Source organism: Colletes gigas, unplaced genomic scaffold (genome assembly GCF_013123115.1).
Source record: "Colletes gigas isolate AHSC1104 unplaced genomic scaffold, ASM1312311v1 Colletes_gigas_Sc00015, whole genome shotgun sequence".
Taxonomy (NCBI): domain Eukaryota; kingdom Metazoa; phylum Arthropoda; class Insecta; order Hymenoptera; family Colletidae; genus Colletes; species Colletes gigas.
The window spans coordinates 6,246,659-6,270,561 of NW_025106644.1; the positions used below are offsets into that span (position 1 = coordinate 6,246,659).

A 23,903-nucleotide genomic window follows, 5' to 3' on the forward strand; every position below is an offset into this window, starting at 1 on the left:
CTGTATATCTATATATATCAAGACGACATCTACGGTAAAACGCCCAAGTTTGTCGAGAAATAATACACTTCTTTGCACGCCAGATGGCGCCCCAATTATTTACGATCGAAAATTAATTTCAATTTATTTATTAATACAACAATAGAGTACTTGGCAATACAGATCGCTTATAAATATTTCACAATTAACGCCAAAGGCCCAAATTTGTCCAGAAACAGTCCTATTCCTGTCAGAATACACCGCCAACATCCACCCTAGTTTCTACGTTTCTTTGAACAAATACACGGTTCCACGTCGTGTCAATCGCAATACACATTCACTTGAGACTATATGCGCGTCAGTCTAATTAATAAACAGTGTCTAAAGCTTATTATTATTATACCTACAGTACTGACCACATAAATGACCGCGTTATCTTCATCAATGCCTGCGTTACTTAAAGCGTGGACATCTAAGTGGGGGCTGTACCACTGTATATCTATATATATCAAGGCGACATCTACGGTAAAACGCCCAAGTTTGTCGAGAAATAATACACTTCTTTGCACGCTAGATGGCGCCCCAATTATTTACGATCGAAAATTAATTTTAATTTATTTATTAATACAACAATAGAGTACTTGGCAATACAGATCGCTTATAAATATTTCACAATTAACGCCAAAGGCCCAAATTTGTCCAGAAACAGTCCTATTCCTGTCAGAACACACCGCTAATCTAACCATGGCGCTGCAACATATATTCCTAGTTTTTACGTTTCTTTAAGCAAATACAAGGTTCCAAATCGTGTCAATCGTAATACACATTCACTTGAGGCTATATATACGTCAGTCTAATTAATAAACAGTGTCTAGAGTTTATTATTCTTGTAACAACAAAGTAATGCACTCTATAAAAATAGTACGTTACCCTGTAATATTATAATAAAGTATAGACACTGTTTATGAATCAGACTGACGCACACATAATCTAAAGTTAATGTGCATTGCGTTTAACGTCACGTGAAACCGTGTATTTGCTCAAAGAAACGTAAAAACTAGGAATATGTGTTGCAGTGTCATGGTTAGATTAGCGGTTTGTTCTGATAGGAATAGGACTGTTTCTGGACAAATTTTGGCCTTTGGCGTTAATTGTGAAATATTTATAAGCGATCTGTATTACCAAGTACTCTATTGTTGTATTAATAAATAAATTAAAATTAATTTTCGATCGTAAATAATTGGGACGCCATCTAGCGTGCAAAGAAGTGAATTATTTCTCGACAAACTTGGGCGTTTTACCGTAGATGTCGTTTTGATATATATAGATATACAGTGGTACAGTGCCCACTTAATTGTCCGCGCTTGAGGTAACGCGGGCATTGATGGAGATAACGCGGTCACTTATGTGGGCACAGTTGTAGTTATTATAGTAATAATAAGCTTTAGACACTGTTTATTAATTAGACTGACGTGCATATAGTCTCAAGTGAATGTGTATTACGTTTGACGTGATATGAAACCATGTATTTGTTCAAAGAAACGTAGAAACTAAAAATATGTGTTGCTGTGACAAGAGGGGATGTCGGCGGTGTCTATCTGCGAAGAATAGTACTGTTTCTAGAAAAATTTAATATAATAATAGAGTACTCGATGTTTTACAATCACTTATAAATGCTTCGCTATTTACGCTAATGGCACAAACTTGCCTAGGTCATCCTAGTTCTTGGATATATGTATATAGAATCACTCAATAATAAAAGCACGACGAGAAAAGAAAGAGTTTAATATTTACAAATATCAATAAATGATGCAAAATGAAATTCAGGAGTCTCTGCAGTGTAGAAGAAATTAGTAATCAAATATATCAACAACATCGTACGACATATTTACTGTTAATTATTTACGGTGCAACAGAATGCTTATTATTAATTACAAGAAGATTAAAAGCAAAACCAAACTGTGGACAGATTTTTATTAAACTTATTTCTTGCTACTAATTAGTTTTATTTTAAACATTGGGATAACGTGTTGCATTTTCGTAAACGAATATCGCATCTAACATCATTTGCACGAGGTGATAATAAGAATGCGTTTCAGGTAAATATCTAGAAATTCTTCTTATCAATTCGATAGTGTCGTCATTCGAACAATTTGTACAAATCACATCCGGTACGTTCTGAAAGGGATTAATTGTCTCTATTACTATACCAGAAATAAATGAAAGCAAAGTATGAAAAGTAAATTTTATAACATACAATACTTACTAGATTCATCAAATATTGCGTGAGAGCAGGATTTATACGAGCAACTTCCTCTAAAAGATCAAGTGATCTCGAAAGATATGACAACAATCTTCTTCCAGCAATTGGTACAAGTTTTACCCCTAACTTCTCAACATCATTTACTGCTGTAACAACCTATCCGGCAATGGCAAATATGAAATATGTACTCTCTATACAGTAAGATATACGTTGAATTACAACCCCGTCGGCCTACCTCCTCCGCTAATTGATCAAAACCATTCACGTATAATTGACAAACTTGGTGTATCCTTAATTCATCATTTTTAATTTTCCAAATCGACGCTAACGTTTGACATCTGCTCATCCACTGAACAGCTTGTGTTGAACTTAATGTGTTAGCATCTGTGGTCTGTTGATGAATGAAATCCATCGATGCGGTAATTATTCGACATAAGAATTCGGTTCTTACACTGTCCCTTTTATCGTCTCTATACCATGTGAGTACCACTTCATCGGTTATAGTTTGAAAAAAGTATGGTTGCACCTATATGTTCAAAGTTAAATATACACTACAGTTACCTTTATAATTTACGGTTTTTATATACAATATTAAGAGTTTTACTTACCACAGACTCAAATAAATTGTTTAATGGTTTTGTTACTTTTAGATTAAAATGTGCCATCATGTATAACACATTAGCTACCTGTACATGTAAAAGTATTAGACAGTACGAAGCTGGTGGCTGTGAAATAGCTAATGCCGCGAATGGTTGCGAACCGGAAATGCATCCTTCCAGTATTTCTTCCAACTTCACTACTGTACTTTCACCAGCTTCAAGTACTTCAGACTAAAAACAATATTGTTTCAAATTTGCAGAACAACATAAAACTTGTTTAAATCTTTTAGACTAATTTTAAATTGCATAAAATGTTTATCTAATTTACAAACTTACGTCAATAAATATTTCCAAAAATGTGATACAATGTAGTAAAAATGTAACTATCTGTACGTCGGTCAAACCAACTTCTTGAATACACAACCTTTCCTTTGGTAGTTTTCCAAGCTTATTCATTAATTTTGCAACTGCTTCCATTCTCTTTTTTATGTGAACTGACCATAATAGACAACATACGCCTATGTATAGAACAATATATTTGTAAAAGATAAGGAAAATGCATACTTTTAAATGCAACGGTACGGTTTATTATTTACCGTGCCTCATATGTTTCATTGGTATTTGTCGTAAAATGGATAATGCAGCTTCAAGAGAGTTTAGTTGCGAGATATCCTTATTCCATGACATTGCAAATTCCCAACATAAATTAGCTAGTAAAACACTACTAGTTAAACTGTATGGAAAATGACGCTTTAATAGTCTAATTCGTTCTAAAAAATTTTAAAATATGTATAATATAATTTACATGGTAAAAAAATATAAAATTTTTAAGAAAATCCAAGTATAAAAATACTTTTTACCTAAAATACATTTACTGGCAACGGTATTACCCTCTGATTCATTCTTAAATTCATTGTCTATCGTAGAAAACTTTATTGAGTCCTGTTGCGAATCATCGATAACGTTACTAGCTTCGTCTAAGAAATTTGTTACTTCGGAAGAGTCATTTGTTAACTGCGTTTGATGAAACTCAATATCCGTTGCATCTACTAATTGAGATGGATCAATACCCGTTGAAGCAATCCATTTTGCAACAATCTCTGACACCGAACCTATGTATAATACAGAAACAGAATTACATTACATGACAATATAATCATATATGTATATCTTATAATCCAATCACAGATACCTTTTCCTCTCGAAAGAACTGATCCTAACGAGATATCGAATTTTACATATGGTAATGCAAAAAATTGTGTTGTGGTATCTGTTGGAGGTTGTTGGCTGAAATCAAACGTTACTCAACAGTTTTGCAATCTTTCATTAACAATGCATAATTACCAATTACCTTATGATAGCATCTAAAATTGTAATATCTTCGAGATTTCCAATAAGTAACGTAAACTGACAGCCATCTTTAGTAACATTTTCCCACTCACTTGTCAAATTGTATATTTCATTGTCTAACTTTAAATTACTAACACATTCTACATTTTCAGTATCATTATTGTCTGGAATTTTGTCGACCCACTTTTCTTTATGCTTTACTAAAAACATAGCAACAGCTCTACATGCTAAAGCAGCACTAAGAGCATTAAATGAATTTGTTGAATCAGAAAGAATGTTACGAACATTTTTCCACCATAAAGATATTTCATTGTGTTCTGCACATATTTCTTCAACATCTGTAAGTGTTAAAATTAATATCATGATAGTGATCGTATAATAGTTTTGTTAAACAAGTTTAAAACTTACTAGCTATTGAACAAATAGCATTTAAAAGCTGTGTGAATTGTTTCAGTTCTACTCCTAAGTGCATCTGTCTTTTTTTATTAAGCCAATAGATTAAAGCAAATTCCATTAAAACATATGGTTGAATACCACTATTAACAGCTGTTTCTTTCCAACTTTGAATTCTATCATTTGAATACATACATCCTCCATATATTAACTGAGCTGGAAATCATAATAAAGACAAAAATTTAATTAAAACATCAATAAATATAACACCTATTCTTAATACCATACATCAACCTACTTACAAATTTCAAGTTTCTTTTCCATTTTTAAACCTTTTTTAATATCTATCAATCCTAATGTCCCAAGTTCAAAACAAGATAAAAAATCTGAGAAGATTTTGTCATCTTCTTTAAACTTTACTTTATTTTCCATCTTAAGCTTTCTACATTTTAAATAATTTATTGTATCCGATAGTTTGAAAATTCTACAAACTTCTCTCTCTGAAGTTAACAAAATCGAGGCTAAATCACTACTAGTCAATTCATCATCATTGGTAGGATAACAGTGATCTTCGGAACTAACAAAATGGAAACTAATGTGTTTATAAAATTTAATCAACTGCTGTAACTGCATAGTTAATAAATAGAGAGTCTTTGTTGTGTATTCCATCTCTTCTTTGTCTGTAATGTACAAGTTATATACTTAATAATATTAATAAATCAACTCTATAAAAAAAATATTAACAATAAATAATGGTACCATATTCATCTAATTTTTCAATGAAACAGTCTGTGGCTGCGAGCAAAGCATCAGGTGTAATGTGTTTATTTGTTATTAACATTTCTATTACATGTACTCGTATTTCATTCGTTTTCAAATCTGTACACACATTGTGAATTTCTGATACTAATTTTTCCTCGTCAAATTCTTCTTCGCGTAAAAACGTCTTTAATTTTTTAAGAAGATGTATATCACGAGCTCTTTTACCATTTTTACTATTAAGTGCAAAATGAAATGGGACAGTAATTTCTTTTAATCCGCCCAGTGGGTCCATAAAAACACATGAATATTGTGGTTTATTCTTCGGTAGATGTATATTATCGTTTGTACCAAAAAGTCCATAATTGATATAAAGTAATCTATATTTTAACATAAAACTGGTAATTTTGCGTTGATCATTATTGAAATAATCTAACAAAAATCGCTTTACTCACCGCCCCTGTCTGCTAGCCGTAAACGTAGTAATTTTAGGACCCTGTTGAGTACCCCATATGTCTATTACACCCTTTTTTGGAGCATAAATAACTAAAAATAAAGCAGAACGCAAATGCGTTGCTTGTTTAAATTTATTAAATACTCTGTTCATTCCAGAATGTTTTTCTTCCTCTACTTCGATCCATCCACATTGAGCATCGCGATAACCCTTCCACATTCTTGTGGCTATACCATGTTTATTATCTATTAATATTATTCTACCCATTACGTCTAATATTACAGACAACATTTTATTTGGACTGGTTACAACCGAATAACCCTCTCGTGTAACATCGCTTAAACCAAACCTACAAGTCATTGGTTCAATTGGTTCATGAGTTGTTTTAGATGCCTCGAGCAATGTCTGATGTTTTGAATTCCCCCAACTAAGTGGAAACCAACTAAGAAAATAGTACAAAAAGTATTTATGTTAATTAAGTAAGACAATACCAATACATCATAAATTAAATTTCAAAATTGTTATTAATGGATTATTATTAATGAATTACATATTGAATCAATTGAATAATGTACGTTAGTAGATCTCTCACAGGTTGTATATCATTCGATACTAAATGCATAACATGAATTTATTATGTAAACACTCACGGAACAGCAGTTCCAATAGCATTTGCTAATTTGCTGGCCATTGCTATAGCAACATCGGATAACACAGGAGCTGCGCCACCTTCCAATGCATAATGAAAACCAACAAATGGTCTTTTGCCGGTTGCAATAACTAAACTGTGTTGCGGTGCACTGAATCTGTAAGATGCATGATATCCACCACATATTGAAGCTGTCATTAAATGATCAAAACTATTTACAGAAGTGGTGCCGATTACTTCTGAATCATTTATGATATCCTGATTTTTGTAACCCCATTTTTTATACGATAAATTTGTGATGGGTGGTAAATCATCGCAATTTGCTTGAACTGTAATTATAGACTATTATTAAAGTATAAAATGTGCATAATTAGAATTGTTAATGTCTGAAACAATTATATTACTATACCTCTGGCCAAATGATTTCGGCATGCACGTAATGTTGAAAACAAAGGAAAACCTTGCAATATACATACAACATTATTATAAATTACATGTAGTTCTTCAGCCAAACTAACGTCTCCTGAATGTTTAGCTGAACGAAAAGACTGGCATTTCAATCCTATGACAGACTCGTTGTGTAACTGTTCCCCTAACAATAATGCACCTGTCTATATCAAAGATAAATATTTTTACACCAAAGTATTCAGTTTCGAATACATATTTAAAATTAATAATAATAAATGGAAATTAAAACTTACTTCTGTGTAGAACCTAATGAAACCAGTATTAAAACCGACTACGATACATGTCCAATCTGGATTAGGTCCACCGCTAATTTTTCCCAATGACAATAAAGGTAAACAAATCACAGACGTTATCCATTCGCTAAAAAGAACTTTTAATGTATGAACATATTTTCACAGACACTTGAAATTTTAAAGAAATAAAATTCAACAGAACATTATTGTAATAATAGCTCACTTTGGCTCTTTTACAACTTCCCCATACCATACCATATGAAACTTAGTTTTTGTCTCATCTGGTTCTAACGAATCCCACCTTGCTGACATGAAATTATAACGTTAAATATTATTGCATTCGTAGTTTTAAATTTGAAGCTTCTTACTCTTATTTATTAGGCAAATTACACATATTTCATTTTAGAAATACACTAGATTAGAAGATAATTAAACAAAGAACATATGTACATATATAAAACAATACGTACAAATTAATATAATCATCTTTGTATTATATGCCATAGCAAGTATATCTCCTGCAGATGACAGTGATACGAAACAATCTTGAAGCGGTAACTCATCCTGTGGAATGTCAACTGAAAAATTATTAACATTGACGTATGTCATACATCTTTTCTTTAAACGACAAAAGAAAAGAATATAACTCACATTTTCTAGTAGAATCACCAAAAAGTACCTCTTTAATATTGCTTGTATTGGTTAAATTTGCAATTCCCTTAATCTGACAAGACATACCTAATCGATTATATCGAATCCACTTATTTCACCAATTTATAATTTTCCCCGCTGCGATGTTGAAAATATCTATGTACCATTTATAGTGAATAAGCCATTGACAATTTAAGATACATGTCTAATAAAAAGACAATACACGAGGAATTTTCGTATGTTTGCAAACAAGATAGTATATACTGCAGAAAGTCTTCGTTTACGAATTTGCAATTTGTCAAAAATAAACACTGGTAAACAGTGACACTATTCTTATCATATCGATAATGCGATACGAGTAACGAAAAGAAAAAATCATGCAAAGGTCTAAACGAATCGACAGAGTTATGTAGGGAATATAGATACGGATCATTTATTCATACGAAACGTTAGGTAGGTAGTATGTAAGTACATACATTTCAAGTCAAAATGGAGAACACGTGTTGCATGACATCACGTGACGTAATTTGCGAGGTTTAGAAACAATCGCTAGAATTTCTCTGATTGGACAAAACAGATTGTTAGGACCAATGGTGTAGCCCGTTTCTCCGCAATGGTCCGCGTAACGTGTTCAGCCATTTTGTTATTATTTTCGAAAATCTTTAGGTTGGATTTAAGGACGACGTACGCGGGTAGTTTTCTCGTTTCTCATTAAAAGTTGTAGGGAAAGAAGAAGAAATTCGTATGAGATTTAAGAAACAAAGTTACAACGAAGAACAGCCTCGGTGGGTATCGTACATTCGCAAGTACGGAACTTTCTTCGCTGACGATCATCGCAACGCAGCAGAGACAGGAGAGACGAGCGAGAGAACGTGCGAAAGTTAGTGAGAGAGAGAGAACGAAACAGCGAGGAACAGCGAGAGTGTGTGAAACGAGGAACGAAATTGGTCGCGCGCGGGAATCAGCGGTTGTTGTGTGTTTAGCCTTTTTCTGCTTGTGATTTATTGCGAGAGATTGTGATTGCTGATGCGAGACGTGTGTTTTTTTACTTAAGAATCGAAAATCTACGTGTGGGAGTTGATGCGGTATGTTCAAATGTCGTTTACGATACATTTATTCGTTGGACAACGACGCAATGAGTAAAGTGCACCCGGACAACAAAAACTTACGAATTCCAATGATTTGTTTACCGATATATTTACACTTTTATCATCGTTTGCTCATACTTGATTAAATATATTATGAAAAATATTTTTACACGTTTAATTTATAAACATCGCGCATAATAAATTTCCACATAACCTTGTTTGCGATTGTCAAATGTAGGTTAGGTCGAGCGGTCGCAGTGCGGTGACCTCCCTCGCTACACGTTAATAGCGATTTCCTCGTTTATTATTGCTTCTGTTTAGTTTAATCGTTTACGCTATACAGTATTTTTATAAATAATTCGAACTTTGTTACAAAGAAAAGTAAAACATTTTTGGAACTGAAGCTAAACAATTAGTTGATACTGATGCCTTTTACAAATTCTTATAGTGTTTCTTCCTATAGAATTGTACCAATGTAAAACGGTTTGTTAAAAATAATTAAACAATCAGCACTGAATCAATGCTCAAAGTATAACATGTTCATCAACTGTAAACATTGATTTCCTTTTATGGTTTCAATTATATTTTTAGACATAATTCTGAAAATGTTTATTTCGTTTAATTGTACCAAATTATCTGATTTTTTTTTATTATTCACTATATTTTCCTCTATATTAGTATCCGTAAACATGGTACTTTGTAATATTTATGTTCAATTATAATTCGATGTACTATATGTTCAATTTTAATGAATATTAAACTATTATATAGATTCTAATTATTTTCAGATAGAGTGTATGGAAGCTGGACGGTTTATAATAAATAATGGCAACTTTAGCAGAACAAGCATCTAAGCTTTTGGATTTCAATCAGAAGCTGGACATAACGCTTCTTGATAACATAGTAGGTTGTATGTATACTGGGATAGGTGAGCAACAGAGAGTTGCACAGGAAGTATTAACCACACTTAAAGAACATCCAAGTGCATGGACACGTGTAGATACAATTCTAGAATATTCACAGGTAATTTTTCCTGTTCAGAATTATTGTTTCTCAAAAGGATAATAGAATCTCTTTACTGATGTATAATTGTTTATGTATATATGTATGTATATATGTATATATGTACATATATATATATGTGTGTGTGTATATATATATATATAGTACCAACAAACAAAGTATTATGCTTTACAAATATTGGAACAAGTAATAAAGACTCGATGGAAAGTATTACCACGAAATCAGTGTGAAGGTATAAAAAAGTATATTGTAGGCCTTATCATAAAAACAAGTAGCGAACCAGAAACAATGGAAGCCTCTAAAGTTTACCTTAATAAACTTAATATGATTTTAGTTCAGGTAAGCTATTTAAGAAAACAAGTCTTGTTTAACATTTTTATGAAATATATTTTTATTGTTATAGGTCTTAAAAAGAGAATGGCCAAAAAATTGGGAGTCCTTTATTGGTGACATTGTTGGAGCAAGTAAAACGAACGAAAGTCTTTGTCAAAACAATATGACAATTTTGAAATTATTGTCAGAAGAAGTATTTGACTTTTCTAGTGGACAAATGACACAAACAAAAGCAAAACACTTAAAGGATACAATGTGTAGTGAATTCTCACAAATCTTTGAACTTTGTCAATTTGTATTGGATAATTCACAAAATGTTCCACTCGTAGCAGTTACGTTAGAAACTCTTTTAAGGTTTTTAAATTGGATTCCCCTTGGGTATATTTTTGAAACAAAATTGATAAGTACTTTAGTATTCAAGGTAACTAAAACATTTCTTCTAATACGTATAACTGTATTTTAACACGATTATCTTTGTCATTCCGATTGCAGTTCTTGAATGTACCAATATTCAGAAATGTCACATTAAAATGCTTGACCGAAATCGCCGCTGTCAAAGTAACATCATACAATGACGCGTTTGTAATGTTATTTATTAGTGTAATGCGCCAGTTGGAACAAATTCTGCCGCTTGACACTAATATACGTGAAGCATACGCAGTCGGTCAAGATCAAGAACAAAACTTCATTCAAAATTTAGCTATATTTCTTTGCACATATTTAAAGGAACATGGTCAATTTATAGAGAAGAAACAGTTAAATGATATGCTACTCAAAGCATTACACTATCTCGTCTTGATTTCCGAAGTCGAAGAAGTTGAAATCTTCAAAATCTGTTTGGAATATTGGAGCGCATTAGCAATTGATTTATATCAAGAAAATCCATTTGTAAATCAATCACTGTTTATGGCTAAAAATGTGGCAATTCCGCTTAGAAAATTATTCTACTGTCCAGTTCTGACAAAAGTGCGATACATTATGATCAGTAGAATGGCTAAACCAGAAGAAGTTCTTGTTGTAGAAAATGAAAATGGGGAAGTTGTCAGAGAATTTATGAAGGATACTGATTCTATTAATTTATACAAAAATATGAGAGAAACTCTTGTGTATCTTACTCACCTTGACTATGTAGATACTGAAAGAATAATGACAGAGAAACTACAAAATCAAGTAAATGGTACAGAATGGTCTTGGAAGAATCTTAATGCTGTAAGTATTTTTAAAATGTTTCAATAACGTTTAATAACAGTATAATCTTATGCTAACCATTTTTGTAATATTTTTATCAGTTATGCTGGGCAATAGGTAGTATTTCTGGTGCAATGCACGAGGAAGATGAAAAGCGATTTTTAGTAACTGTGATCAAAGATCTTCTTGGCCTTTGTGAACAAAAAAAGGGTAAAGATAATAAAGCCATCATTGCTAGTAATATTATGTATGTCGTCGGGCAATATCCAAGATTTCTCAGAGCACATTGGAAGTTTTTAAAGACTGTTGTAAATAAACTGTTTGAATTTATGCATGGTAAGAACATTATATTATACTTGATGTATTATAGTATAGGAACAAACAAATATATGAATAATTAAAATAGAATAGTAAAGAACCTGATGATATTTTTTATAATATGATTTTTTTTCTTTTATACGATAAATAATATTGTAGAAGATGCCCCTTAAATAATTAATAAATATTTGTTACAGAAACCCATGATGGTGTGCAAGATATGGCCTGTGACACGTTTATAAAAATAGCAATAAAATGTAGGCGACATTTCGTTACAGTACAATTAGGGGAACCAGTACCATTTATTGAAGAAATTCTTTCTACTATTAGTAGTATCATCTGTGACCTTCAAACACAGCAGGTAAAACAATTTAGCGAAAGAAACAAACTGGGAGATAATATATATATATATGTTATTCATAAAAAGTATCAATATACTCGTTCAAATTTGACGCATTATTCTCTTAATCTAGATATTAGAACGATATTTTAATTAGGATTAATACTAGATTCATGGACATTGAACATATTTTTATTAAAACTTGTCATATTGATGGTCATATCAAAATACATTTTTTCTTTTAATTAAAATATACAAAGCGCTTAAAAAAGAAAAAAATGTTCAGGACTTGCAAGACAGATAGTACTCGCTATATGGAGGAATAAAGTCCTAATAAACATGGGTTGAAAAATTAATATTCTTGAAATAATAAACAATTTTTTGTTTAATGTTAGAGTCAATAAGCGATTACCTTATCTTTTTTTCTATTGACTTTTACAGAAGATTTTCCACGTCTCCTCCTCCCATTTCCAACACACGTTTCACATCCTTGTACGAGAGAATTCAAACTTTTTAAAAATTCCTCGGATTTGTTCACACAACTTGACAGGCATTTTCTATTCGCTCATGTGGATCGCTTGTGTTATTTACCGGTAAATAGTACATCATACTTGTAAGGAATCTTCAAAGAAAAAATCGAGTGATCGAGGAGGCTATGGGATTGTTCCATCACATCCTATATATCTTTCATCGAAATTTTGATTTAGATATTAAATATTAAATCAAGTAAGTCGCGCGCTTCAACCAAAATAGAAAATTATTTATAATTCTGAGAATATTAATTTTTTGACCCATGTTTACTACGAATCCTTTTTTGTTATTAATCTGTTAAGTTCATATCGTTACATCCAAGTCAACATAAATTACTAATAACAAAGAATAGTTATGCGTTCTGTAAATTTAAGAATGGTATCTGAAGCTCGTCAAGTTGGCGGATTCCGTAAATCTAGTGTTAATTGTACATCAAATAAAAAAATGTGTTACTAAATTTTACTGAACTGTACTTTAGGTTCATACATTTTACGAAGCAGTTGGTTACATGATAAGTGCACAGACAGACACAGTAGTTCAGGAACAATTGATAGAGAATTATATGCTTCTACCAAATCAAGTTTGGGATGATATCATAAGTCAAGCATCTAAAGTAAGTAATATGTAACATAAAAAAAATTATCGATGCACCTACTAATTTTCTTTTTTTATTATTTTTTCATTTAACACACTTTGTTTTTAGAATGTAGATGTGTTGAAAGACCAAGAAGCTGTAAAACAACTAGCTAGCATTTTAAAAACAAATGTTAGAGCTTGTAAAGCTCTTGGACATCCATACGTAATACAATTAGGGCGAATATATTTAGATATGTTGAACGTTTATAAGGTATATTTATAAAATCCAGTAATATACTTAATTTTTTAATGAATAAATTAATGCTTGATTCCTTTCTTTAGGTTATGAGTGAAAATATAAGTGCTGCAATAGCTTTGAATGGTGAAATGGTAATGGAACAGTCTTTAATTAAGAGTATGAGAGTAGTAAAAAAAGAAACATTAAAGTTGATCTCAGATTGGGTTAGCAGAACAACTGACCATCAAATGGTAAAATTTTTTTTGTTTATGTGCATATGTTAAAATATGTGTTGCACACTGCAGAAGACACCTAAATTTAATTTATTGCGTATATTTATCAGGTTTTAGAAAACTTCATACCACCATTATTGGATGCTGTGTTGTTGGATTATCAAAAAACGAATGTTCATTGTGCTCGAGAACCAGAAGTACTGAGTGCTATGGCCACTATCGTAAACAGATTAGAAGGTCACATTACGAGTGAAGTGCCGAAAATATTTGATGCTGTGTTTGAATGTACTCTAGAAATGATTAACAAAGATTTTGAAGAATTTCCGGAACATAGAACAAATTTCTTTTTACTCCTACAGGTAGATGTATATATAATATTAGTCGTCGTTGTAACACGTATTCTATATTTCAAATTTTTTTCTATCTTAGGCCGTGAATGTTTACTGTTTTCCTGCATTTCTCTCAATTCCACCAGCACAATTTAAACTTGTTCTTGACTCAATAATTTGGGCTTTCAAACATACAATGAGAAATGTTGCAGATACAGGGTTACAAATACTTTATCAACTTTTGCAAAATATTGAACATGAGCTAGCTGCTCAGAGTTTCTATCAAACATATTTCACAGATATTCTTCAACACATATTCAGCGTAGTAACAGACACGTCTCATATAGCGGGTAAATATATAAGAAAGAACAGTTCCTAGTCGAATCATTTTACTTTTTATTTTTTCATTATTCTTTATAAAATTAATTTATTATCGCAATTACCTAGGTCTTACCATGCATGCTACTATTTTGGCATACATGTTTTCATTGGTTGAACTCGGACGAATTCAGGTACCATTAGGACCTGTACCGGATAATACATTATATGTTCAAGAATTTGTTGCAAGATTGCTAAAAGCCGCGTTCCCACATTTGACTGATAATCAGATTAAAATTACTGTACAAGGTTTATTCAATCTTGATCAAGACATCCCTGCATTCAAGGAACATCTTAGAGATTTTCTTGTTCAAATTAGAGTAAGTGATAATGATGCTTTCTATTATTTTTTCATGTTTTTTTCATCATTTTTTTCTATTATACGTTCATGTTACGTATTGTATTTTTTGTTTTAAGGAATACACAGGCGAAGATGATTCTGATCTCTATTTAGAAGAACGAGAAAATGCTTTGCAGTTAGCTCAAGAAGAGAAAAGGCGACAACAAATGGCAGTTCCAGGAATACTTAATCCTCATGAAATACCAGAAGAGATGCAGGATTGAATCACCAGTCGATCTCGTTACTTGCTTCCTGCACATCTCAATGAGAAACATTGTTACAGAGACTATTGTATCCTTTAATCTGCAACTTTTCCCACAATGTGTACCACCATTACCATCGAAATGGATATGCATCATTATATACTTTTTAAAACCAAGTTTAAAATATAACATTCTTGTTAAGGAGGTAAGCCCGAAACGTGGTAATTGTTTGTCTGTTATGCAATTTTAATAGAATTGAAACTTCTGTTGTAAGTAACATGTGAATGTGTGCTAAACAATACTATTTAATGTAATAAAAAAAGTTAGCATTTGTATACTGGTATTGATACTAGTAAATAATATTTTCTACAAAACGAGCATAATAAAAAAATTATTAAGAATATTGAAAAATGTATAAAAGAAACTTTAAAAGCATTTGATATAAATGAAACATGATAATACATATTAACATTGTATTTCATGTTTACGTAAAACAAAATTTTCTTGCAATGTCTTATTTGTAAGTTATATCTTTATTGTTCTAGATTGTTTCAAACTATAACATAAAGTGGATTATGCATGTCACATAATAACCGTTATATTATGATTAATTGATAATCGTACTGTAATGCAAAAAATAACAATATTATGTATGATATCTGTATGTATATTAAATTGAAAAGCCTGAGTAAAACTGTTTTCCAAAATAGATTACATTTCAATTAGCGATGTCTAGTACGTATTATACATAAAATAGTATTGTTTCGGCAGATTTAGAGTATGTTACACATATATGTGTGTTTTTATCTGCATAAAGTTGTACGATAATGCTATTATTATTACTATATATAGATATATAGAGATATAGATATATATATATATATATATATATGATACATTGCAAGTCATACAGAGGAATTTTGTAAATTAAATGAAATGTCAAACATAATATTTGTTTAGGGTTTCACTTCTCTGATAATCCCTATATACGCATAGATCGATCAGAAATATGTTCAAAGTGAAGCAGTTTATTTTTTTTATATTTAACAAATTAAATTGACGAAATAAATATCTTAATAGCTGAAATATTTTGCACATTTTAAATGCTGCGTTCAGTGGTGAGAAATTAGTTAAGTCGATTTACATGAACTTTTTCCTTCTATTACATTTCTTTCTCCATTTCACAAAATATTTCTTTAATCAGATTTAATACAAAAAAAAAAAGAAGCAACTACTGAATTACAGACATATAGCAGCTATCAGTTTTCTAAATAGGATATAAATGTATGAAGTGATCTTCATATTTGACTGAATATAAATAACAAAAATAATCAACAAAACATTTTCCATAAATATATCCTTTCTAAAATGTGAAGAATAGTATTACATCAAACAACATCAATGTTGACTAATATTTTTAATATCTGAAATTAAAGCAAATTGATTTTAGCTAATTATGTTCTGCTCTTTTCTGTTACATTTATATAGTTACATATTTTTTACTATAATTCGAAAAATTTAATGAAAATTGAAATCCAAACTTCAAAGAAAGGCAAATGTTCTTATCGTTCGAGCTTGCCTCCACCCCAATAAATGCCACAGGTGCTTTAACTTACGAATCACAAATAATTTTGACGCATGGTAATACGATTGAATACATGTTTAACATTGGAACATGATCTATAGAAGAAAAAGAATTGTGAAGGTAGTAATGACTAAATAGATATTATAATAAATTTCATAAAAAAAAAACTGCGTGAAAATGTGACAAAAAAAAATGTATAAAATGCTTGGTTCTGTTCGGAAATTAACAATTGTTTCTCATGATTTACATTTAAAAATCTCTCATATACATCAAAGTTATTCGTTCGTGGATGTCATCATCATCATTACCAAAATATTCACTGCCGATATCGCACTTTTTTTTCGAAGTGGATAGGAGCAAAAACAGATGTCACAACAGAAATGTAACAGATGTGTATACCGTTACTGCATTTTAATGAAACGTCAATGATTTGTATCATACAAGTGAATCGAAGTAGCTCTGCTTGAAACCCTGAAGCCATTACATTTGATACTATGCGACTCGGGTCTCAAGTCAGGCCGCTATTACTACAACAGGAGGATCAGAAAAAAAAGAGAGAATCAATGTAACTTGATTTCTTTATTAGTAGGCTGTATTTATTTGCAACCGGTATTGCAAACAAACAAAAATTTGACGGCATTTTTCAAACTATTCGTGGTATACTTTATAAACATTCATCGCAGGAAATTATTTGTATGCATAGATGTAATAAGTTACAGAATGTATTTAAACATACATACTCGTATGTGATAAGACTACTTGTAATGAGGAAAGTGCTTAAAAGTCGTAAGATATCGAAGTAATAGTCGTATCTAAAATAAAGCTGCAACTAAATGTTTTAGAAGCTGTTCGTTTGTTATAAGAGAGTCTTAAATTTAGCAAAAACTTTTTACAGTATAAGTGATTTTGGACGTAAATAAGTACAGCTAAGATACAAAATTGATACAACACGTGTATCTCTTTTGTTATGGAACCAATCTTTGATTGACTAGAACATGTTTTCTGAGAAAGCAAGCAAAAGGAACAGATTTTTTCGAAATTAATATTAAAAGTAATTCAACAACGAATTACGATAAACAACGTTAAAAACAGAAGTATGCATTTGTAAGAAGCAAATAATAGTGCATATCTTATTCTTATAAAAAAGAATTACATCCAAATTTTGATCTTAAGATGAATACAAGTAACTACATCAGTTTTTGAAGTCTATAATAAGATTCCAAATTGACAAGATATTAGAGAAGGTATTGCAATTTACTTTCTGATCAATGCACAGCGAATAGAAATACTTTAAATATGTTTATGGTCGCGATGCAGTCGACACAATTTTCTGTGGTTTTTTTTAAAGAAGATTGATGGATGGAAGGCTCCTTTGCTCTCCTTGAAATTTCATTCAGCTTGGAGAAGAATTAACAAATAGATTTTGTAAACTGTTGAGTGATGGCATTAATCTTATAAGTTGTCGGGGATCATGTGACATAGTTGTGAGTAGAGTACATAGTTATGGAATGGTCTGTCACGCGTGCTTGAATGAATGGATGTATAAGTTAAGAGTTCTACTAGTTATTCATTATAATGACAAAAATATGTAAAGAGTTTAATAATACTTACTAATGAAATAAAAAATGCCACTATAATAATGCTTTGTATCTTCGATGAGATTATTATGTATAGTAATTTTTTTTATAAAAATGAATCCATCTTATTTGAAGATATTGCATCTTTTCTATTTTTACGGCCATTAATACTTTGTGTGTCAATAAAATTCGAAAATTTCATAAAAATCGTATTGCCTAACAAATAATTTTATTATATTCACATGTCATGTTGTTAAAATATTCTTCATGAATTTACATTTAACTTATTTTTTAGTGTTTTAAAAAATGTAACAAAATAATTATTAAATGTCATGTAAATAGTACTGAAAGTGCCAGTTGAAAGTTTCTTATGAAAATATAAATAGTGTGTGTATGCGTGCACGTGTGTAAATATATATTTATGATCTAAAATATTTAAGGAGTGTATATATAGTTCGAAAGTATATAATTAATATAAATCTGAACGATTTATGCAAACTAAAACATTTTAATATTAAAAGTTATGGAACAATCCCTAACTATCACTAACATTAAAAATTAGACGACAAGTTCGAAAACTTGAAGTTAACAAATACAAAGTTGAATGAATGTTGTTGATGACTGGTAATCTCACCAGGCTGCACCTCTCATTCTTTCTTCTAATATCTTATCTTTCTTCATTGCCTCTGCTTTTTCGTATATTGCATACCCCCAATGTATTTTGCGTCTTCCATATTGTTCGCTACAGTTTTGGCCCATTTGGCTGCCCGAACTCCTTCTCCTTGGTATTTTTCTGGGATTGCCGCTATGTTTTGATTAGGAGAGTTGGGCAGATTAGATCTTCTAAATTCGGATGCTAAGATAATGAACAGTTTAGATGTATGCAGTAATACTTTAATTAAACCGGCTTCGCACATCTTTAAACACTCCACACATGGAGGAGAAAACGGAGTTAAGGAGGGAAATGCGTTTTCTCCTTTAGTTTAGCTAAAACTCTATCATTCCAACCTTCGATGACACGTGCAGTGGGTTTATGGATAGTAGTTGATGCATTTTTCCATCTCTTCTCTAGGTACTTCATTCTTTCCTTCCTTACTTCCGCCATGTCTTAATCAATGATTATCTCTCTTACTGAAATATATTCTTTAGTATTCGATAGTATTTAAAATTTAAATTAAATATTAATTCATTAAAAGTATATCCAACCAGAGGCAGTCAATTTCCGTTAGTTTTTCAATAACACTTACGAATTAGTGTATTGTATTATGTACTCCACAGAAGAGTCTGTAAATAAACCGTAAACCTAGAGAGGCATAACGATTGTTCTGAACTCTTATTGGTTAATTCGAATGTTATTCTAAATTTTAGCACAGCAAAGTATTTCTAGGTTTAATGCTGTAATGTGCCCTAGGGGATCAATGGATCTATGTAATACATAATACTTTTGTAAACGATATTTGTACGATCCATAAGAATTTACTAATACAAAATGTATGAAAATATAATTATAATTACATCAATAAATTGATGAAATTAAAAATCATATTGTTATATATTTTGTATTAGTAGATTGTTACTAAATCGCATTTTGTCATTGAAAACACTAAACGAACGCACCCCATTTTAAACGTGGTCAAGACTTCACCTAAATTCATGAATACTGCCCTAAATATATTAAATATATTACCGGCATGGAAATTTATACATACGTACATATTTGTTTTTCAATTTAAGGTTATGATATTTACAAAGTGTTATGTTTACACGAATGAAAGTTCTTGTTAAATATTAACGTACTTAAAATGAACTATAAATTAAGAATTGCAAAGTAACAATTCTATTGATCCAAGTTTTATTAAATAGAAAAAGTATGAAACTAGTAAAACCAAATTGGGTTACACACGATGGTTTGTATAAAGTTTTTTATTTCGGCGTATTTGTTTCGTTCTTTATCATTGAAGTATACATATTTGATTTATTTTGTAGGGTACTCAATATTTTCCGTGGATATACATCCAGACGGGAAAAGGTTTGCAACTGGTGGTCAAGGTACTAATGTTTTTTGTTTATATTTAATTTTTGTAATAAACATAGTATTATATTTATGTTTCTTCTAGTTTTTACATTACATATAAATTCTACTTTTCTAATTGTAGGTGGAGATTCTGGAAGAGTCGTTATATGGAATATGGAACCAGTAATTAATGAAATTGCAGAATTAGATGAGAATATTCCAAAAATGTTGTGCCAATTAGATAATCATCTAGGTATGAATTTCCGATACATTGAATATATTTTATTGAAGCATGTAGTATATGGTATTAATAAATTTATTATTTCTACAGCATGTGTCAATTGTGTCAGATGGAGTAATAATGGATTATTAGCATCAGGTGGTGTAGATAAATTAATTATGATCTGGAGGTTGTCTGGTGGATCAGGTGGTAGTTCTTTATTTGGTGGAAAATCTAGTGTTGAGACATGGCGTTGCATAGCTACATTACGTTCACACGAGGCTGATGTACTTGATCTTGCATGGGCACCACATAGCCCATGGTTAGCTTCTGCATCAGTAGACAACAGTGTAATTGTATGGGATGCTTCAAAATTTCCAGCTATTGTAGCTGTATTGAAAGGTCATACAGGATTTGTAAAAGGAATTACATGGGATCCAGTAGGAAAATATTTAGCTTCTCAATCTGATGATAAAACGTTACGTGTATGGCGCACTACAGATTGGACAGAAGCAGCTTTGATATCAGAACCATTTGACGAATGTGGAGGAACCACTCATGTTTTAAGACTTTCTTGGAGCCCAGACGGTCAATATTTAGTATCGGCTCATGCAATGAATGGTGGAGGACCAACTGCACAAATAATTGAGAGAGACGGTTGGACCCAAGACAAGGATTTTGTTGGACATCGTAAAGCTGTCACATGTGTGGTGTGTAAAAAATATGTATAACAAATATGATTTATGTATTTACAGTTTAAGTATTTATTTATTGGACACCTAATTTATTAACAAGTTTTCTATTACTTATTGCAGAGATTTAATGGCAATATTTTACAAAAGAAGCAACCAGGTTCTTCTAAACCACAGCAATATTGCTGTGTTGCTATAGGCTCTCGTGACCGTTCTCTCTCCGTATGGTTAACTTCATTAAAAAGGCCTCTAGTAGTAATACATGAATTGTTTACACACTCTGTCTTAGACGCTAGTTGGTCACCATGTGGTCTACGATTAGCAGCTTGTTCTTGGGACGGATCTGTTGTAATTATTGAATTTACGCAACAGGAATTAGGTCAACCACTGGATCCTGCTGAACAAGTAAGTATCCTGTACATAAATAATTTAGAATATTTATATACACGAACATTTTATATTTAAATAATTTATATATATGTATACAATTTACATTAATCTAATCATTATTTAGTTAATTTGCATTTTCTTATCGTAGAGTAGTCTTCATGAACGTTTGTATGGTAAACCTCTAGTTCAAGGTGGTTGTACTGTAATGGAAGCACCTGAACTTCTTAATTTAAAAACATCAGCACCATCGACTCAAATAACTCAAACACCAGCAAGTGCAAATTCAACATATCCGCCTGCTAATACTTCAACTACTCCTGCTAAGGGTCCTATTAATAAACAAATTGAAACAAGGACATCGGATGGCAAAAGGCGGATAACACCAATGTTTATCCCGCCTCCATCGGACACAATGTAAGCCAATCTACATTATTCATAAGGAAAGGAAAGAACAACTTCTAAATATAATTAATATTAAATCGATTATTTTTATACATTGCTAGGGACTCGCCAAGTGGTAGATTGGGAACACCAACATTTACAAGTCAAGTTAAAAGTTCAATTGTTATAGAAAAACGAAATGACGTTGTAGCGCCTAATGTTACTACTTCTATAAATTTAATTAACATGAACACACCATCGTCCACACTTACTTTGAAGCGTCGTGAACAAGCTACACCAAAACCACATCACACTTCGCTTAATAAGAAACCAAAAATTACATCTGAAAGAAATACAAATCAAATATTACTTCCTCCACTAAAGCCATCCAGTTCATTGTCTCAACAAGCTGGACACTATGCAGTAACAGTAACTAATAGCCAAGGTTTAGCTCATTTGCAAGTATTTAAAGGTACAGATTCTGAGCCAACTTGGAATCTGTATTTGGGATACAGTGCAGTAGCCTTAGCAGCATCGCCAGCGGTTATAGCAATTGGTTTGGAGGATGGTAGCCTTCACACGTTTCATCCTGCAAAAGGATGTCGACCGGCACCACCTTTAGCACCACCTGCACCACTCGCAAAAGTTCATGCAGTTGGAAATGCAGTATTACGATTTCTTTATTTTAAAAAACAAATAATAATAATAATAATAATAATAATGAATTATTATTATTTAAATGTAATCATTGTTCACCGATTATTAATGTTTTAGGTAATGGTTATTTCAAGCTGCGGGGCTGTACGTGTTTGGGAAATTGGATATTCTTGTAGAATGATAGTTTCCACTTCTGCTGCACATTTAGCAGTACCTGGCACCTCTTTATTATCTTGCACTTTATACAATGGAATGCCACACTTGGCTTTTACCAATGCCAGAGCATACATATACCATAAAGAAATGGGTATAGAAATTATAGTCAATTGTAACTCGAATAAATTTTAGTAAACATAATAAATTATACTAACACACGTTTAGGTACATGGCTATTAATTGGTGACAGTCAAGACCCTGTATGGCGTTGGGCATCGTTCAATGCAGCAAGTACATCTGGAAGCAGAGTTCCCAGGGGTCCACTTTCTTCTTTACAAGAAGGATTACTTAGAACAGCTGGACATACTTTACCTAATCCAAGATTACCTCATAGTGCTCCAAGTGTTGTATCTTATTTGGAACAACAATTACTCGCTTCTAAAGCTCTTGGAAGTACTCAAGAATATGTACATTGGCTCATAGCCTTAGTATCATTTCTATTAACTCAAGGTGTGCGTGTATTTTTATCTTTTAATCTTTTATTTATTTACTATATTTTATAAATTAGCATGTTTTCAGATGGATTGGAGAAACGGCTGAGGTTAATATTGGATGAACTTTTAGGACCAAGTCACACATCAGCTTCTAAAAGTATATGGGATCCTCTGATACTGGTATTACTTTTAATATTTTTTATTTTATACTTTCCTTATAATTAACAGGGGAAATATCCCAAGTGTATTTCCCTGGTAAGTCATTATTTAAGCATTATTATGTCAGCCATCGAAATAATAATACATTCATTGTAACTACCGACATCATTATTTCATTTCAACAGGGGATTAAAAAGCATAAACTTTTGGAAGATTTGTTGTCTGTTGTTGGTGGACACCTTCGTTGGCAAAGATTATATCTTGAATATACAGAACAATTAACGACATTGAAGAATCAGACTATTTAAAAGAGTTTGATCAAAATATAGATCTAATATACAGAGTGTCCTGTCTGAAATCTGACAGGATTATTTTCTTGGGAAGTATTAAAGATTGCAAAACAAATTTTTTGTACATCATATAAAAGGTACCTTTATATCCCAATATTGCACAAAAAATCTTTTCACTATCCTTACTACTTTCTGAGAGAATAGAAATACTTCAAACGGTACACATTATGTATATAAAATTCGCATTGTAACTATAAGTACATGAGAATTCTAAAGTAATGTCGATAAATTTTTAGGCAGATTTTATACCTCAGCTAACAAAGTAATCATAACATATATTTATACACTTTTTATACCCATAATAAAGTTCTT

The 23,903-nt window shown here is 31.4% G+C and overlaps 3 protein-coding genes across 9 annotated transcripts; 2 read left to right on the forward strand and 1 right to left on the reverse strand.

Moving 5' to 3' along the window:
- Positions 1 to 1,840: 1,840 nt before the first annotated feature.
- On the reverse strand, positions 1,841 to 8,205 carry LOC122399771 (rab3 GTPase-activating protein non-catalytic subunit). 3 transcript variants are annotated; one of them, XM_043400713.1, is made up of 19 exons: positions 7,799 to 8,205; positions 7,618 to 7,725; positions 7,371 to 7,452; positions 7,148 to 7,274; positions 6,856 to 7,057; positions 6,448 to 6,775; positions 5,799 to 6,239; positions 5,344 to 5,723; positions 4,887 to 5,264; positions 4,600 to 4,800; positions 4,193 to 4,529; positions 4,034 to 4,128; positions 3,702 to 3,953; positions 3,438 to 3,611; positions 3,178 to 3,359; positions 2,851 to 3,072; positions 2,478 to 2,768; positions 2,246 to 2,398; positions 1,841 to 2,157 (listed from the first exon to the last, which is right to left on the reverse strand). In XM_043400713.1, exons 1-19 carry the CDS (start codon positions 7,881 to 7,883, stop codon positions 1,990 to 1,992), a joined length of 4,206 nt encoding a protein of 1,401 aa, XP_043256648.1. In that variant the 5' UTR covers positions 7,884 to 8,205; the 3' UTR covers positions 1,841 to 1,989. The 3 variants fall into 3 exon arrangements, with proteins under 3 accessions (XP_043256648.1, XP_043256649.1, XP_043256650.1); XM_043400714.1 differs by lacking the exon at positions 7,799 to 8,205 and having other exon boundaries at positions 1,844 to 2,157; positions 7,371 to 7,448; positions 7,618 to 7,712; XM_043400715.1 differs by lacking the exons at positions 7,618 to 7,725; positions 7,799 to 8,205 and having other exon boundaries at positions 1,844 to 2,157; positions 6,448 to 6,788; positions 6,856 to 7,038; positions 7,148 to 7,532.
- A 247-nt stretch (positions 8,206 to 8,452) lies between these two features.
- On the forward strand, positions 8,453 to 15,289 carry LOC122399772 (exportin-1). 5 transcript variants are annotated; one of them, XM_043400717.1, is made up of 14 exons: positions 8,453 to 8,583; positions 9,675 to 9,909; positions 10,054 to 10,248; positions 10,313 to 10,663; positions 10,735 to 11,451; positions 11,532 to 11,766; positions 11,946 to 12,109; positions 13,098 to 13,232; positions 13,323 to 13,466; positions 13,538 to 13,684; positions 13,777 to 14,025; positions 14,096 to 14,345; positions 14,443 to 14,693; positions 14,791 to 15,289. In XM_043400717.1, the coding sequence occupies exons 2-14, from the start codon at positions 9,712 to 9,714 to the stop codon at positions 14,935 to 14,937; spliced, it is 3,183 nt and encodes a 1,060-aa protein (XP_043256652.1). In that variant the 5' UTR covers positions 8,453 to 8,583; positions 9,675 to 9,711; the 3' UTR covers positions 14,938 to 15,289. The 5 variants fall into 5 exon arrangements, with proteins under 5 accessions (XP_043256652.1, XP_043256653.1, XP_043256654.1 ...); XM_043400718.1 differs by having other exon boundaries at positions 8,463 to 8,678; XM_043400719.1 differs by lacking the exon at positions 8,453 to 8,583 and adding an exon at positions 8,688 to 8,883 and having other exon boundaries at positions 9,658 to 9,909.
- A 4,188-nt stretch (positions 15,290 to 19,477) lies between these two features.
- Positions 19,478 to 23,836, forward strand: LOC122399731 (protein HIRA homolog). Its single transcript, XM_043400636.1, has 12 exons — positions 19,478 to 19,506; positions 19,813 to 19,985; positions 20,065 to 20,127; positions 20,235 to 20,345; positions 20,424 to 21,022; positions 21,128 to 21,409; positions 21,543 to 21,808; positions 21,898 to 22,441; positions 22,550 to 22,739; positions 22,814 to 23,098; positions 23,168 to 23,262; positions 23,427 to 23,836. The coding sequence occupies exons 2-12, from the start codon at positions 19,949 to 19,951 to the stop codon at positions 23,547 to 23,549; spliced, it is 2,595 nt and encodes an 864-aa protein (XP_043256571.1). The 5' UTR covers positions 19,478 to 19,506; positions 19,813 to 19,948; the 3' UTR covers positions 23,550 to 23,836.
- The last annotated feature ends 67 nt before the right edge of the window (positions 23,837 to 23,903 follow it).